This window comes from Neovison vison, chromosome 4 (assembly GCF_020171115.1).
Source record: "Neovison vison isolate M4711 chromosome 4, ASM_NN_V1, whole genome shotgun sequence".
Lineage (NCBI taxonomy): Eukaryota > Metazoa > Chordata > Mammalia > Carnivora > Mustelidae > Neogale > Neogale vison.
The window spans coordinates 29,999,400-30,017,200 of record NC_058094.1 but is presented as its reverse complement, the minus strand read 5'-3'; the positions used below and the strand labels follow the sequence as shown (position 1 = coordinate 30,017,200).

The window sequence follows — 17,801 nt, the reverse complement described above, 5'->3', positions numbered from 1 at the left end:
AATGTACTCAGGATTCTCTTATGTATGTGAGAGGGTAGTGCATTTGGTTTAAATGGTAATGTTTCCATTTTTCATAGCTTTTTTGCAAAATTTATTTTCATTTTTATTCTGGTGTAGTTAACATACAGTGCTATGTTAATTTCAGGTATTCTATTTTTCATAGCTTTAAAGTCAACATTTGTAAAGTATATAATATATAATTTAAATAACATGAAATTGAATTTTGGGAGTGCTTAAAACAATTAACATCAGTTTTATTTTGTCCCTAAAACAGATGACAGTTACTTGAAGTGTTTTTGTACCTTTTGAAGATGTTGGGATTAAAAGCTTTAAAAGCATTTCAGATTAATCAAGGAATTTTTTTAATTAAAGAAATACCTAATGATAATTTGGAAAACACAGTAAAGAGTAAAGACCAAATCTAGTATAGTTGCATCATCTTAACTTATCTACAATTTATATATTTTTTCTTCAGTACTTCTTGAAACAGAAACCCAAGATAGAATTATTTTTTTTTTATAGCTTATGGTTTTCACTAAGTTATGTTTTGACACACATTCCCATCACAATAAATATTTCATGGTGTGATTTTAATGGCTTTATATTATTCCATCTTATTAATGTACTCTAGTAATTCTTAATCAGTTTCCTAGGAGAATAGAAAGTTTGTTTTTTTTCTTTTTAAAAAGAAAAAAACTTCTTACTATAATTCTGTATTAATTATTTCATTTCCTGGACTAGATTCTTAGAAGTAGAATTATTTGATTAAATGATATGCACATTTTTAGTGATTTTGATACATCATTTCTAGTTCTTCAATGGAAAGGTAGTATCAGTTTCCTCTCACATCTGCAGTTATTAGCATACCCTTAACACTGGTTGCTGTGCTGTCGTTCTTTTTTTTTAGTCTTTGTAAGTTTTGAGAGGTGAAAATTGGTTACAACTCTGTAAAAATTTTTAATAGCTTTTTATATAAGTGATATGAAACTTTGTCAAGAATATATCCTTGTTATATATCTTTTTAATATTGAGTTTTTAACTTATAGAAACTTCATGTTTTTATATAGTCAGATATATCAGTTTTTATTGCTTTACGTCCTGTGAGAACACATACATATATCACCTCTGTTCTCTTTTTTCTTTCTCAGTTTTATTTTTTTGCATATGTTTCTAATAGTTCTGTATTTAATTCTAAAATAGGCTGTACTTTATTTTTAGGCTATACTTAAATTTATTATTTGCTTCACCTTGTAATGGTCACATTCAGTTTTGCTTTATTTTGAGTCGCTAAACAGTTCACTGAGATAGAATTGAATGTATACTTAAGAGGAATGAACTGAAAAATCCCAAGAAACCAAGAAATACGAAGACAGAAAAGCACCTGAAAAGTAATTTCCTTTTAGGGGAAATGATAATTGTGTTCATCCTCCCCTTTTATCTTGTATTGCAGAACTCTTTTTGGTTTTGAAGCTAGTTATTTACAAAATCACCATTTATTTTTTCGAACACAGAGGAAATATCCAGGTTTAGGGTGAGTGGAAATAAAGATCTCCAGATTTTTTGAAACTGTATGAAAATCAGAATCTGTTCATTTAATTCATTTAACCTATTTGGGCAAGTCATTGTAGTAGGTAGGGTTTTTTTCGTTTTACTGTTTGTTTTTGGTGGAGGAGGTAAGTTACTGTGGGATGTCAGTTTTGTGGGCACAGTGGCAAATTGCAGCAATTTCGGAGTTGCAAGATATATTTATCATTTTGGCATTCTTTTTGCATAGGAACCAATAGAAGTAAGCTCTTTTAAATATAATAGATCACAGGCAGCATTGCTACTATAGGTCTAGAATTTTTACTCCAAATAAATTTCCAAAGTAGAATGTTCATATAAGCCTGTTCATTGTCCTTACAGAGATTAAAGAAGGTATAGAATTCTGCCATGTGCTTTCTTTTAAATACCTTTAAGTTTCCTTTATTTAAGTTTGCTTCTGATTTATAAATTCTAGTTCCTATTTTGTGACTGCAGTGATATGTATCATAGTAGTTGACCATATTAAGACATTTTACTTGTTCTAAATATAAAAAATTAGTAAAAATGTATATATTAGTACTACCGATATGTATTATAAACAAAAATATTTATTTTGAACAAAAACACTTAATTTTTTTTTTACTTTACTTACAGTTAAAACTAGATGTTATATCAGGAAGGGCATTATTAATATAAGTTAATAATGACCGTGACTCTGGTTCCTTTTAGTAGGTCCAGCCTTATTATGAAATTCAATACCAAATAGAATTATCAAAATCCTATAAGGAAAAATCATACTGTTGATAAAAGCAATGTAGGAGTAGATATGTAACCTATACAAATGTTTTGTGAGGAACAGAACTTTGAAACTTTCTTTAGTTATTGACTCTAACATACTAATACTAGTAGTTATTTTAAGTAGATTCAAATCATTTTAATTCTCTAATCACTGAGTCACTGTATGTGATGAATTAACTTTTTTATGTATTTGGAATGCGATGAGCTATGTACCATTTTGGGGAGAATTGAGAAAATGGTCACTCAGGTCACTTTCCATATGATTTAAATGCTCTTGCATGAACCTCTCTTGAGAAAATTGTATTGGATCATCTTCTGCTCCTTTTAGCTCTAAGTGTATTTGATTCTATACTTTATCCACAAAATTAGTTTGATTTTAGACTTTGTAAGATTGGGGGAAGGGATTCTCTTCTGTATGTGATACTAAATAATTTCTGAGAAAAATACTTTTGACATTTATTTTTAAGTAGAAACTCATACCTGCCTATTTTATCCTACTTTATGTTGTATAAAAACCAGTCACAGTTGTGCTCAGCCCTTTTAAATCTGAGAACATTTATTCTTTGCATTAATATGAATTTTTGTGTCATCTTAGTAAAACAAAATTATTTAGAAGGAACTGTCTTTTTAAAATTGAGTGTTTAAGGTAGAGATCGCTTTCTTATAGAATGATAAATAGATATTAGATAGTAGTTATAATTACTTTTTTTTTTTTAAAGATTTTATTTATTTATTTGACAGAGAGATCACAAGTAGGCAGAGAGGCAGGCAGAGAGAGAGAGGAGGGGAAGCAGGCTCCCTGCCGAGCAGAGAGCCCGATGCGGGGCTCGATCCCAGGACCCTGGGATCATGACCTGAGCGGAAGGCAGAGGCCCAACCCACCGAGCCACCCAGGTGCCCCGGTAGTTATAATACTTTTGTTCTAGACATTTATTCAGTCATTTGTTTAGTCATTTATTATATTACCTATCACATGTCAGGAACCACTGCTAGGTTTGGGGTATAAAAATGAAAAAGGCTAAATAGCTGTATGATCCTTGATAACATACATATATATACACATATATATATATATATATACACATATATATATAAAATGCTATGACTTTTGGTAATCTAGAGGGTGTTTTTGGTTTCTCTGGCCCTTGGGGTTTGATTGTTGTACCTGGTTTTATGTTACCACTGACCTCTTCATCACTACATCATCACCACAGTTTTCACTGTGTATAGTGCATGGAGGCAGTATGCATAGTGGTTAAGAGTAGGCTGTTTGGAGTGGCATAACCTAGGTTTCAGTTTGCATCTCTTTGCCTTACCAACCTAAAATGGTGATAATTTCCTACTTCTCAGGGTTTTGGTAGAATTGAATTAATACATATAATACACCTAGAGAAAGTATGTGATACATAATGAGCACATAATACAAGTTAGCTGTTATTTTGTATACGGATGTGAAACTGCAGCATGCATATTTTGAAAAGTATATCAAAGATAGGTAGCTTTGTATGTTGGTGACAAATCCAAAAATAACTGTAGGTAGCCTTTTTCTTTTGGGTACTGTCATCACCTTTCACTGGGAATAAATTTTGCAACATCTGTGTTCTTTAGGATATCCTAAAAACAGTGACGATATTCACATTGCTTTAAACTTATATACATTGAGGGAAGTTACAGTCATGTGGTATAAAACCATTTTTCCAGAACCCTTTGTAGCAGTCTTCTCCTCAGATTTTTAGCAGGATGTTTGTTTCTTTAACATGATGAAATATTAGTAGAGTGCATATCAAAACCACTAACTTGATCTATTTTTCATGGGTTTAAAAATTTATAACTTTATTAGAATTTCATATTGACAAGTAATGAAAGGTCTTTTTAATAGAATATATTGGTAGATAGGTGTCAGTAAAGGATTTTTGTGAATAGATGGTACTTAAAATGTTTATTTCCTCTTTACGCTTTAGTTATTTGAATATTTTATTCAGTAGTCAGTGGACTTGAAGTTATTTTATATGTAACCTGATCCAAGCTTGTGAAGCCTGTGTTGTGAATAATGTTTGGAGTCATAATAGACCCAGTTTTAAGAATGCAGTATTTACTGATTGTTCACAGGCTGCTTTAGAATTTAAGCTTTTGTTATTTGTATTTAAGAATTCAGCATAGCAGGGCGCCTGGGTGGCTCAGTGGGTTAATTAAGCTTCTGCTTTCGGCTCAGGTCACGATCTCAGGGTCCTGGGATCGAGCCCCACGTCAGGCTCTCTGCTCGGCGGGAAGCCTGCTTCTCTCTCTCTGCCTGCCTCTCTCCCTACTTGTGATCTCTCTGTCGAATAAAATAGTAAAAAAAAAAAAAAAATTCAGCATAGCAAGTATTTTATTAATGAAGCTGTTTAAATTTTGGGAATAAAATGTGTAACATCACTAAAATTGTTTTAAAATTATTTTTGAGCATTGTTTTAAATTATTTTTAATCATTTTTGTTTTAGCTAAGATGATATATATGACTTTTAAAACTGATTTCTCCTCTTCATATTTTTCAGCTATGCTAAAGCAGCTTTTTGTTTAGAGGAGCTAATGATGACTAATCCACACAACCACTTATACTGTCAGCAGTATGCTGAAGTAAGTGCTTTCAAAAACAACAGGTGTACATGATTTTATTTTTGTTGGTGTAGGTATTATTTTGGAACTAAGAATATGTCTTTAAGTGAGGCACATATTTAAATATGTAAGACACCTGATGAGAACTGTAGGTGTAAAAGCTTTATATTTTTAATATTATAATGGGAATATGGCTTTAAAAATAAAAGCACTTACATAAAACAGTGAAATTCTTTGTATTTTTAATATGTATTTTCCTTCCCAGTTAAGAACTAACCACAGTTGTTACCATTTAATGACTTTTGAGACGTTACAGTGATTGCGATTTTTAAATCTATATTCTAGGACATTCATACTAAGATCAGTATTTTTGGAAGTAGGAAGTATTTATCTTACTATTAAGAATTTTAATACAACTGAATGCTCTAAGGTTAGAAGCATTTCATTAATAATAAATGTCAAGGTGACTAGTAAAGGGCAACTCAGTGTATGTAAGTATAGATTTAGAATGCTACTAATAGAAAATATTAAGTTGTGAGGCATTAGCAAGGCAGTTGAAAAGAAATTATATTGGTTTTTTTATTGATAGTATTTTGTTTTAAAAAATACTCTGTGATCTTAAAGTTCATAGAATAGGTTTTTCAGGGAGGTTATGCTTTAAAATTTAGCTTTATCAACTTTAAGATGAATTCTTTTAACATCTTGCATTTGTTTACAGAGTATCTGTTTCAGTTACTAATGCCCGTGGTATGATGAAACGTGCTGTATTTCAAAGTAGTAAAATAAATAGGTTACAGCACTCTGCAATTTTTAACAGGTTAAATATACCCAAGGTGGACTTGAAAACCTTGAACTTTCAAGAAAGTATTTTGCACAGGCACTGAAACTGAACAACAGAAATATGAGAGCTTTGTTTGGGCTTTACATGGTGAGTAGAGGTGCATGTTTAATGTTATTTTATGAATTCTGTCATTTAAAGTCCATTAAATATCCCATCCAATCACTTCCCTCTGTTTGTATTTTGTTGGTAAGCGTATTTTATTCCTCTAGTTAAAAATGGGCAAGAGGTTTTAAGGCAGTTTTATCTTTAAATGTTAATACATCCTATTTGACATTTTATTATTTTATTATTAATTATTTTATTTATTATTATTTAAAATATCTTCTATGCTATCTGAATTTAAGTCTGCTTTTTTATGAAATGCTAACAGATACAAAACCATATTATGTATCTTAATTGTTTTGATAATCTTAGTTTAAGCCCAATATGTATTTCTTACCTTAAATTATAATTGTATGACATAGTTTTAAAGTATGCAATAAAAGACATTAGCAAAAAAAATCTCTACTTTCAAATTAAAAATTTTCTATGGTACAAAAAAGAGCTTGGAAATTGGGGGAAGCGTGTAATTAAATATTTCTGTGGTTTATGTGTGCCAAGTGATGAACTTAGAAAAGTCAGTTAATAAGAGCTATGGGAAATAGAGGAAGAATTTGCTGAGCTTTAAAATATACATAGAATGAGCCCCTTCCTAGAGCCAGAAAGCTTTTTTTTAATAGGCCCATTCTTTGAAATTTTAATTTATTCTGGTCTTTTCAAGGACTTTGCGATAAATGTCTTGTTGAGGCTCAGTGAAAAAGAATTGATTATAGAAATAGAGGCAGGAAGAAATATAAATGAAATAATTTTTAGGAAAGGAATGGCAAAATGTGATTAGAAAATAGTTCAGGGAATTTCAAAAATTTTCCTGGATCTACCAGTGCCAATTGTAGAGGTTGGAGGTGTGGTATAATAGTGATGTTGTCTCTTTTTACCAAATAAATGAAAGACTAATTTAAAAATGAATAAAAATAGATTAGTAATGATATTTTATATATAACACTATGTGCTGGGCATTGTTTTGAACTCTGTTTTTATTTTAAATCATTAAATCCTTATATCAGTTATTTGAAAAGATACTGTTACTACTACCATTTCACAGAAAGTGAACCTAAGATACAGAGTGGTCTAGTTAATTTGTCAAAAGATGAACACAGACTTACTAAGTGATTGAGCTGGGATATCAGCTCAGTCGGTTGATTGCAGAGTCATTCTCTTAATTACTTTCATTTGCTAAAATTCATACCAAAAAAGTGACATTAAAGACATAGACTTGTAAAAATAAGATTTGGGCCAGTAAGTTCCTAAATCCTCATTGCCAGAGGATGAAGGAGTGGGAAAGAACCTGTAACACAGGCTAGGTATAAAAGAAAGACTTGATTTTTTTTTTTTTTAATGACACAGATGAATCCTCTTAAGAATAAGATATATTTAAACACAAGATAAAAGATCTTCCTCTCCCCAGAAATAAAATATATGCTTAAAAATTAGTATATAATTTTGGTGGTTTACAGATTCTTTCATGGATCCTAGATTAACAATCCCTTGTTTAAGTACATTTTTTAAAAGGAGAGAATGGATCTGTCAAATTGCTGTGATTCTAACTGGTGCTGTGGAACATAGTATGGAAACTCTTGGTAAAGTGAAAAGAGAACTAGATTGGAAGTGAGGATCTCTTTCTATTTTTAAAGCTCTAAATAATTTGATTTGGTCAAGTCAAATCACTCCTAATGGACTTAAATTTTTTTTCACCTGTTAGTGTCGGAAAATGCACTAAATTATTTTTGAGATTCCTTCTTACATTAATATTCAGTAATTCTATAATTCTGACATTGGAAAGCTGAAGCAATACAGTAATAAAGAACTAGAAATCATAATAAAAAATAATAATGACCTTCAATATCCTATAGTATTTAAGTGATATTCTACAGTATTTAATTTTACCTTTAAGAGTTGTGGTGGATAACTAATAAAATTAATTTAGATATTTAAGATGCTCTTTCTCTTTTTGTCACTTTGTATTTTAAACTATGTTTTCATTTTTAAACACTAATTTCATTCCACTTTGTTTTTAAAGTTGTTTTGGTATTCTTTGCTATCCCATTGCAGATATGACTCTTACATGTTTTTTATTTTTTATTTTTTTATTTTTTATTATCTTGGCTAGAAAAAAGGAATTTTGTTTTTGATGTTTCTTTTTTGTTTTTAGTCGGCGAGTCATATTGCTTCTAATCCAAAAGCAAGTGCAAAAACAAAAAAGGACAACATGAAATATGCTAGTTGGGCAGCTAGTCAAATAAACAGAGCTTATCAGGTCAGTATTGATAGTTTTATATTATATAGGTTAGTTAATATATTTCTTAATTGTTTTTGTTTCAGCAAATTAACAAAGCCAAATGTTTGTCATTGAACTTTTGTTCCTTTGGGTCTTAATCTAATGTATTTTAACTGTGTAGAACTAACCTGTAGGATCACTTATTTTTTTCTTTTTTCAAAAGCAGTGCATTACTATTAGATCCCTTAAGTAGCCTTACTATCTGGAAATTTCAGTAGTCAGCATTTGACAAATAAAAAGTGATTCTAAAAATCCAGGAAAGGTAAACAAATTGTGCAGTGTATTTTAGAAACAAATTGTGCAGTGTATTTTAGGTGTGTTATATATTAATTAGAGTATCTCAGGTAATTAAAAGGGAGGAAGAAAAGCCTAAAAGTAAACTAGCCAGACTATATAAAAAAGTTTTTGTACTCTGCTTACTTGTCAGATCTTATCTGAAACTTCTTCACTCATTTCTCAGTTTTTTGAAGCTCGTCGCTGGGAGATTCTTCAGAGAGAACTCATAGCAAAACAATATCTTCTTACAGACTGCATGTTGATAGTATTGTCTCTCTGTTTTATATTTGAGGGATAATGTTGGCTTTTTATACAACCTTTGGCTTATATTTACTTAAGGATCTTAAACGTACTGTTCCGTTGTGTTTTAGGATAAGATACTGCTGTTAAGAAGTCTTATTCTGTCCTGATTTTCTTTCCCTGAGTGACATAGACTTTTTGTCTCGATGTCCAAAGGAATTTTTTCTTTATCATTAAAATTCAGTAGTTTTACTACAGTATGTTTTATTGATTGTTATTGGGTCAGTTTTCCTAAATATACAATAAACCCATTTAATATGTAAATTTAATCCTCTTTTAATCTGCAAAGAGTTGCTTTTGTGTTAAAAATTTTTTGTTTGATAGCCTAAGTTTTTTTCCCACATCTCTAATTATAAGTTTATTGGATTTCCTTTCTCACCTCTTTACACTGTCATTCATTTTCTTTCTTTTTTTTTTTTTAATTTTTTTATGTCATTCATTTTCTTTCAAATCTTTATTTTCTTTTTTTTTCCCTCTGTATTAATTTTTTTATGGAGTTAATCTGTATTCTCTTTCTGTTGTTGCTGTTCTCCTTGTTTAAATCAGATAGTTTTTATTAGGGGGGGTTTTTTTGGAGTGAGGGCGTCAGAGATAGGATAACTTTGCCAGCTTGTCTTTTCATGGCTTCTGTTTTGTTATAGAGAAGCTAAATATGACCTTTCTCTATGCATGGTCTTTCTCGGAATTAGTCTGGTTCAGAAAGATTTTGTCTTCTGCCTTCTGTTCTACTCTTGGATCTCTGTAGATCTTGAATTTTGAGGTGTTGCTCTCAGCTTGAAATGTTGCATTTTGTTGTTAGTTTTATTTATTTTATTCTGGGATTTGCAGCCTGTGGACATCCCTACCTTCCTCTCATCTACTCCTTTCTCTTATCTGAACCATCTTGCTTTTTTACCCCTAGTGTTTCTGTCCTGTTCAATTTGGTTTCAGTTTCTGGTGATTATTCTTCACTGTGAGGTTTTTTTCCCTCCTGGAAGAGGGTGTTTGCTGGACATATTAGAGATTTTGAGGTTGTAGACTTGTTTAACCTCGTATTTGATTTAGAGCTTTGAGACTGTCCTGGTTTTGCAGGCCATTTGTAGAGTCATCAGTTCATACTTTTTTCATTTCTGTGGCTTGTAGAGGACTATGTTGTACATCCTACCATACATACTCCTATCATACAGCCGTCGATCTTTTGTAGATATTGTCACTGTTGGTGATAAAAACCACATTACAGGGTTTGGGAGGATTACCTCTAGTGTAGTTTTTTTGAAGATGTTCTCTTTAGGCTTGTTTTCTGTTATTTTGTTTTTGGTACTCTTTCTTTTGTTTTTGTGCTCCTGATTGGAGAAGGTTGGGGAAATTAAAAAAATTTAATGTCCACATGATCACATTATTTAAAGTCACTTTAATGTATTTTTATTATATATAATTGAGGATATTAGTTCTGTTGGCATATTGTAAGTCAGAATATTTATAAACAGCTAGGCTGTGCTTCTTCAAATGCATTTAGTTTGAGATAGCATAGATTATAGTAGGGTTCTACATATAATAGGTCTAGAGTGTGTCTTTATGTGTGTGTGTGTTTTAAAGATAAGACTTAGATAATAAATGTTATAATAAATAATAAAAACTAATGTAATGGTTTACAGGCTACATCCTTGTTTTTTTAGGCTATTTTTGAGAAACAATTAGCAGGTCAGAGAGTGCTTTTTTGACATGGCATGAATATATTTTTAAAATCAGTTTTTATTACAACATGCATAGAAAAAAGAACCCAAGTCATAAATATACATTTTAATGAATTATACGAGGTAAAGATATCCAGGTCAAGAAATAGAAACATTACAGTATTCCAGAGCCCTCATAGTTCATCCTCTTAATTTCTATTTCTGTTAACCTCAAGAGTGTTGATTGATAATCCCATAATGTTGGCTTATTTTTGATTATGGTATCATAGTATATTCATTTTTGTCTACTCTATTTCACTGTTATGTTTATTTATCCCTCTTTGTTTCTGTAGTTCATTCATTTTCATTGTACTATAGTCTATTGTATGAACATACTACAGTTTAGTCAGTTGTTGATAGGCATTTGGGTTACTTCTGTTTGGGACTACTTTGAACAATTCTACATTAATGTTGCTGTGTAGTCTTTTGGTATAGATGTACTTCTAATGGGTGTATACCTTTGAGTGGAAATACTGGGTCATAATTTGCTTTCCATATTAGTTGTTTATAGTCTCACCAGCCATGTTTGGTAGTTCTTGTAGTTCCACATCTTTATCAATATTTGGTCCTATCAGTTTTTATAATTATAGCCATTCTGGAGTATGTATAGTATCTTGTAGTTTCATTTTGCATCTCCCTGATGACCAGTGAGATTGAACACTTTTTCATGTTTATTAGCTATTTGGATATATCTTTCATGAAGTCTCTTTTTAATGGGTTTATGACTTTTTACTTTGTTTTTTAGTTTTCTGATTATGAGCTTTTTGTTATATATGCAGTAAATTTCTTCACCTTCTTATTTGCTATTTCTCTCAAATGATATTGATGTATGAAAGTTCTAAAGTGAAATATCATTTATATTCTTTAATGGAATATAAATGAAATATCATTTATATTCTTTAATAATGTTTTGTATTGTTTAAGAGGTCAGTTCCTACTCATAGTCATACAGATAATTTTGTGTGTCTTTAGAGGTTTTTTCCTTCTACCTTTTGTATTTAGATCTACAGCCCATTTGGAATTGATTTCTATGTAGGAGGAGAAATAAGGGTCAATTTTCCCCCAAGTAGCAATCTAGAGAATTTCTGTCCATTTCTGTATTCTGTCATGGGTCCCATGTATGGAAGTTAGTATTACCGTGTAGGAGTTAAGAGAAAAATACAAATGCTGGATCCATATTGTCTATGTTCAGAGTTTGGCTCTGACATTTACTACTACTACTACTACTACTACTACTATTATTATTATTATTTAGTTTCTTTTTTAAAAAATTTATATATTTTTATTAACATATAATGTATTATTTGCCCCAGGCTACCTGTCTGTGAATCATCAGGCTTACACAATTCACAGTACTCACCATAGCACATACCCTCCCCAGTGTCCATAACCAGCCATCCTATCCCTACCCCCTCTAATCCCCAGCAACCCTCACTTTGTTTTCTTAGGTTAAGAGGCTCTTAGGGTTTGTCTCCCTCTGCGGTCCCATCTTTGTTTTATTTTTCCCTCCCTACCCCCCATGACCACCCGCCCTGCCTCTCAAATTCCTCATATCAGAGAGATCATATTCTGACATTTATTATTTATGTGATTTTGGATAAATTATATACTACCTCTGGGCCTAGCCTTTCATCTGCAAGATGGACACAATAGAAGTTTCTGAGGGATAATTTTCACTAAAGAAATGTCAGATATAAATGTCTGCAGCTATAAATACAGTTTTTCACTCTCTTCTCAGTTATTTTCTCATGTGAACGATTGATAGTCTACCCTCACTTGTTTTCTCTTTTCATTTCAGATTTAAAGCTCTATTCAGTATCTAAATTCAGAGTTTAGTTTTGTTTTCCTTTCTCCCGGTCTCTTCAGTAATACGAGGCCAGACAAGTACACACTTCCCTGCCTTTTGAGATGCACCTTATCACCGGACATGAACCTATCATTTTAGTATTTTAAGCCATTGTTCATAGGTCTAAACCTTGTTCTTTAGTACCCTCCCTGCCATTTACCTCCCTGCTGTTCCTTTTTTTTTTTTTTTAAATCTTGCCTTAACTAGATCCATTCTATTTACACTTATTTTATAAAGTCTCAGTGTTCTTTGGAAGGAGCTCTAAGAGTGTCACTGGTACTCTTCAGTATTTGAGTTTTGTATCAGAAACTCCGTAGTCCACAGCGATGTTTTGCACATCTTTCCTGAAGATATGATTTGTCTTCTCTTGACTCTATAGGAAAGGATCAAAGAAAGAACTGTTGCCAGTTTCTGTCATTTTAGATACCACTGCAGGAAGACAGCATATCTCTCAGGTGGTCTTGTTAGGTTTCTGCATAGCAACTCCAATACTCCTCAGCTAAACCCATCATGCCAAATTTACTTGCCCTTAGGCACCAGTAACAGGTTTTAAATAAAGTTTCTTTGTGCTTTTAAAACTTGTATATTCTGTGCTTTTTCTGTAGAGGCTCTGGGTTCTTTCTGTGAATCAGATTCCATAAATACTTCTATCCGTTACCTTTTGCTAACTTAGTGAGTTAAAATAACAACTTATTTATGTTTGATTCTATAGGTATGCTGTTTGGCTTGGGCTCAGTTGAGTAATTCTGTTAGTCTCAACTGGGCTTATTTATGTTTCTGCAATGGTTATACTGGTGGTTGATGGCCTTACTTCAATATCTGACTTTGACTGTCAGCTTGGAGTGCTGGGCTTTGTGTTTCTCATTTGGCTGCCTAGCTTGGACTTACTCATGTGGTGGTCTCAGAGTTCCAAGAGTAGCAAACAGGCAAGCTCCTTTTTGAGTCTCTGTGTCACATAGGGCTAATTTTCCATTGAGCAAAAGCAAGTCACATGGTCAACCCAGATTCAGGGGATGTAATACTTCACCTTTTAATGGGAAGAGAAATATGTGGTCATTTGGCAGTTTATTACACTATTGTAAAGCTCTATAGTTCCACCTTCTGTTTTCATTTATTTTTGCCTTTTTATCTGCTTTATTGAGGGATGATTTATAGACAATAACGTGCACAGGTTTTAAATGCACAGTTGAGTTCTGACAAATATATACTTCTTTCTCACCATCACCCCATTCAAGATATGCAGCATTTTGGTCACTCCAGGAAGTCCCTTCTGGCACTCTGTAGTCAGTCCGTCCTGACATTGCAGACAAGCACTGATATGATTTTTATCACTATAAATTAGTTTTGCCTGTACTAGAATTTTATATAAATGAGATCATAGGTTATGTACTCTTTTGTGCCTGGCTTCTTTCACTCAGTCTAATGTTTCTGAAATTCATCCATTCCCTGTTCCAATTTATTTATCCTAGTACTTCGTCCACCCATATTATTTTCCACAAATTATGCAAAGGTAAATTGTAGCCAACTTCTCCCACTTATCACAGTGGATGAATTATTGATCTTTGAATGTGATAAATAAGTTTTTATTATTTGAGTGTGCTTTCTGGTGAGTTTTCTTTCAGATCCATAGGGAATTATGAAAGAAGAATTTATTTAAGTAAAATCTAACTGTATGAAAACAAAAATTCAGGATTTGTGATTAATGTGGAAAGTACAACTTTCAGAGATTGACATTTTAGTAATTAGGTAAATCTCTGGGATCTAATTGATAGTTTTATGACTCATGTCTAGGCATATAAACAAGTATAAAGTATATTATAAATACTCTTATTGTAATGTTTTTCTAAGCATTTGTAAATTAGAGAAAATGAGATTTTAAGAACTGGTTTTCCTTCTTTCTTTCCACTTAATAATGAAACAGAATATGGCTACTACTTGCTCTTCAATTAGGTAATTGGTTTAGCATGTTCAGTATAGGCAGGCAAGTTTGATTAATGCTCATGAAAAACTTTAATGTGAACCTACTCACAATAATTTTCCAGATAAATGCTTCTTTAGTACACTGTTAAATTTGTCTGTGCTAGCAATCCATATGTTATTTATGATTGCAGAGGTGATTCTGTTACTATCCTTTTGGGAAATGGAAAATTAAATCATGATTTGAGGGAAAAATAGGATTCCGGCTTAATCAGTTAAATTGCCGTATAATTCTGGAATAGACAAAATAATTGCATGTCAGACAAAATTTGAAGTGATAGATTTATATTTCCAACTTTCCTTTTATTTGTTCTGACACAAATAAGTTTGGTTTATTCTAAACTAAACTGGTTGTCAGTAGTGTTGACAATCTTAGGTGATTTTTTAAAAAATTTGCTAATTAAAAAAATTACAGATTATATTTACTACTATTATGTTTAAGAACAAATCAAGAAAAGTACTGTATTTTAAAATTCTGGTTATGACTTCAGCTCTACAGAAAATTTTCATTATTCTGTTTTGCTAATTAAAATATTGGAGTAAATGTCACTATGTGGTATCCTATTTTGCTCAGAACCATCAAAGCTTTTTCTTAGAATTAGACCTTTAAGTATCTGATTAGGACCATTCCTGTTTACTTTGGATAGGCAGTAGTAAAAGAAAGGGCTTTCTGTTCTTGCTAAGTCCTTGTGAAAGTGAATTTACCAGCTGGATAGTAGTAATAACACACCCCACATCCTTTGGTCATCTTGGAAAATTATGAAAAGGCGGAGTTTTAAATGTTGTGTTGCTATTGACCGTATTTTATTATTATGAATTATATATTTAGCATCTGAATTCCTTGAATTAGTAATGTTTTGTGAAGGGTAAAGTGATCTTGATTCTTATGAAAAGCTTTTCTCTTCCCCTGGCATTTCTTCTAGAAATCTCCTTTATTTACTCTATCAAATCAAGAGTCAACCATAGAAGCTAATGGTGTAGGAAGTAGGAGAATCATAATGTTAACCTGTAGCCAGAAAGGTCAGAGGCAGGTTACCAATTCCTGAAGTCTGTTGCTTCTGTGATTTTACCTGTGCTTGATCACTTAATCTTTCTCAACAAGTCATGAGAAGTTTGCCAAATTAAGTTAATTATTTAAAAGAGAAGGAACACATCATAAATCAGTTGCTAAGTGCTTAAGACAGCATTGGTATTTGCAGGGAAGATCAGTCACTAGGAAATGTATTGAGTGCTTAGATGTTATTTTGAAAATACTATATTTTGCTAATAGCAAAAGTTAATCAATACTTTAACCAGGGCCTCAGGGAATATAGATATTTTCATAATAAACCTTCTCTTAACTGCATAAGGAACAGTTATTTAGTAAATCTATAATATTCAGTCAAACTGATAAATGATGAGAATAGTCAGTCTAATTAGAAAACCCATTTTAAAATCATCATAGGATGTTCAGCAGTGTTTTTCTTACTGATTATGTGCACTATATTTAGTATGCCATGAATTTGGCTTTTAAATATGCAAAGATACCATTTTTAATCCATTGTATTTTGTTTTCAGTATAAAATCCAATCCCAGCTTGGTTTTATAAAATAAATTACAACTTCATAAATTAGAAATCATATTTCAAAACATGTTTACCTCATTTTAATATGTAGCGTAGAGTTTTATTTGACAGTTCTTCCAATTTTAGTATATGTGCTGCCGAAGCGAGCACTATTTGACAGTTCTTTACTGTAGAAACCTATCTTGTCAACTCATAATTACAGAAAAATTTTAAAGATTGTGACTGACTTTAAATAATTTTAGAGATGTGCAACTTTAAAATATTTAATAGAAATTACATTTACATTTTACTTTTGTTGAAACTGTAAACATTTGTTTAGAAGAAGTAGAAATGATTCACATTTCTACAGAAATATAAATTTCACTTATAAATTATGCTTTTTATTTCATAAAAATTTTCTAGTCAAAAGAAGATAGTTTTAAAATCAAATTTATGTTTTTGTAAGTTACCACACTACTTAATGAAAATGTAAACCCCAAATATAGAGCATTGGAGAAAGAAATTCAAGACAATACAAGCAAAATAGAAGAATATTCCATACTCATGGGTTGGGAGAACAGTAATTGTTAAAAGGTGCATAATGCCCCAAAGCAGTCTGCAGATTTATTCAGTCCCTATCAAAATACCAGCAGTATTGTTCACAGAACTAGAACAAATAATCCTAAATTTGTATGGAACCATGAAAGACCCCGAATAGCCAAAGCAATCTTGAAAAACAAACAACAAAAAAAGCTGGAGGTATCACAATTCCAGATTTCAAGTTATATTACAAAGCTTTAGTAATCAAAACAGTATGATACTGGTACAGAAATAGACACGTAGATCAGTGGAACAGGATAGAGAGCCCAGAAACAAATCCATGTTTATATGGTTAATTAATCTTTACCAGAAGAGGCAAGAATATGCAGTGGGAAAAGACAAACCTTTCAACAAAATGGTGTTGGGAAAACTGCATGTCAGCCACATGCAAAAGAATGGGATGGGCCCATTTTCTTACACCATACAGAAAAATAAACTCAAAATGCATTAAAGACCTGAACGTGAGACCTGAAACCATAAAAATCCTAGAAGAGAGCACAGGCAAAAATTTCTCTGACATTGGCTGTAGCAACATTTTTCTAGATAGGTCTCTGGAGGTAAGGGAAATAAAAGCAAAGAATAAAACCCAAGTCCTGTTTTATTGAAGAAAAGATATTTGATTCCATGCTAGTGATAAAATAGATAAAGTTAACTCTCGTTAGCAAAGTGAAGGTAAGATTGTGATTTTGAACCTGCCATGAAATTGAACCTAATTGCATTTTTTTTTAAACAGTTTGCAGGTCGAAGTAAGAAGGAAACCAAATACTCTCTTAAGGCAGTCGAAGACATGTTGGAAACACTGCAGATCACCCAGTCTTAAGGTTTCAAACTCTTACATTTCACAACTGCACAATTGAACTTACTGGCCTATGATTTATTTACTAAATGCCTAGTGCTATTTATATACTAATATTTTGTTAAGAGGGCAATTGTAAAGAATGTTTATATAAACCTAAAAATGCCTTTTATTGCTAAGCAGGAAGATGGAGAAAGTCCACGGAAGAGAGATTTAATAAGATTCATATTGATTGTACATCATTCTCTTCATATCACACATATATAACTTCTTTTAAACCACAACCTGATGTAGAAATCCCATAAATAAATCATGTGATTTATTAAACTTGCTTCTGAAGAGTCTAGATTCTTTTTGTTATACTCAAATAGTGATATATTTTTTAGAATTCAGTTTCTAGTCAGCTCTTTTTTGTTTGTGATAAGAAATACATAGCATGCATTGCTGACAAGGAAAATGTTGGCAGATTATCTCTTTATAGTGTCAAGATTTTTGCTGGGCATTCCAGTAGGCTGTTGTTTTATGTCCTGTAATGTTACTCTGATAAATCTTTCTTAATAATGTTCAGTAATAACTCTGTAAAATTTTTGTTTTGCCATAGGACATAATTGAGATTTTT

General features: G+C 31.7%; 1 protein-coding gene across 1 annotated transcript in view; it reads left to right on the top strand.

The window, feature by feature from the left end:
- EMC2 (ER membrane protein complex subunit 2) overlaps positions 1–17,514 on the top strand; it is a 42,832-nt gene extending 25,318 nt beyond the window's left edge. The window contains exons 8-11 of the mRNA XM_044245085.1: positions 4,857–4,938; positions 5,735–5,845; positions 8,007–8,111; positions 17,120–17,514. Coding sequence (XP_044101020.1) covers positions 4,857–4,938; positions 5,735–5,845; positions 8,007–8,111; positions 17,120–17,206 — 385 coding nt within the window. The 3' untranslated portion in view covers positions 17,207–17,514. The remainder of the gene's footprint in view (positions 1–4,856; positions 4,939–5,734; positions 5,846–8,006; positions 8,112–17,119) is intronic.
- Positions 17,515–17,801: the final 287 nt, after the last annotated feature.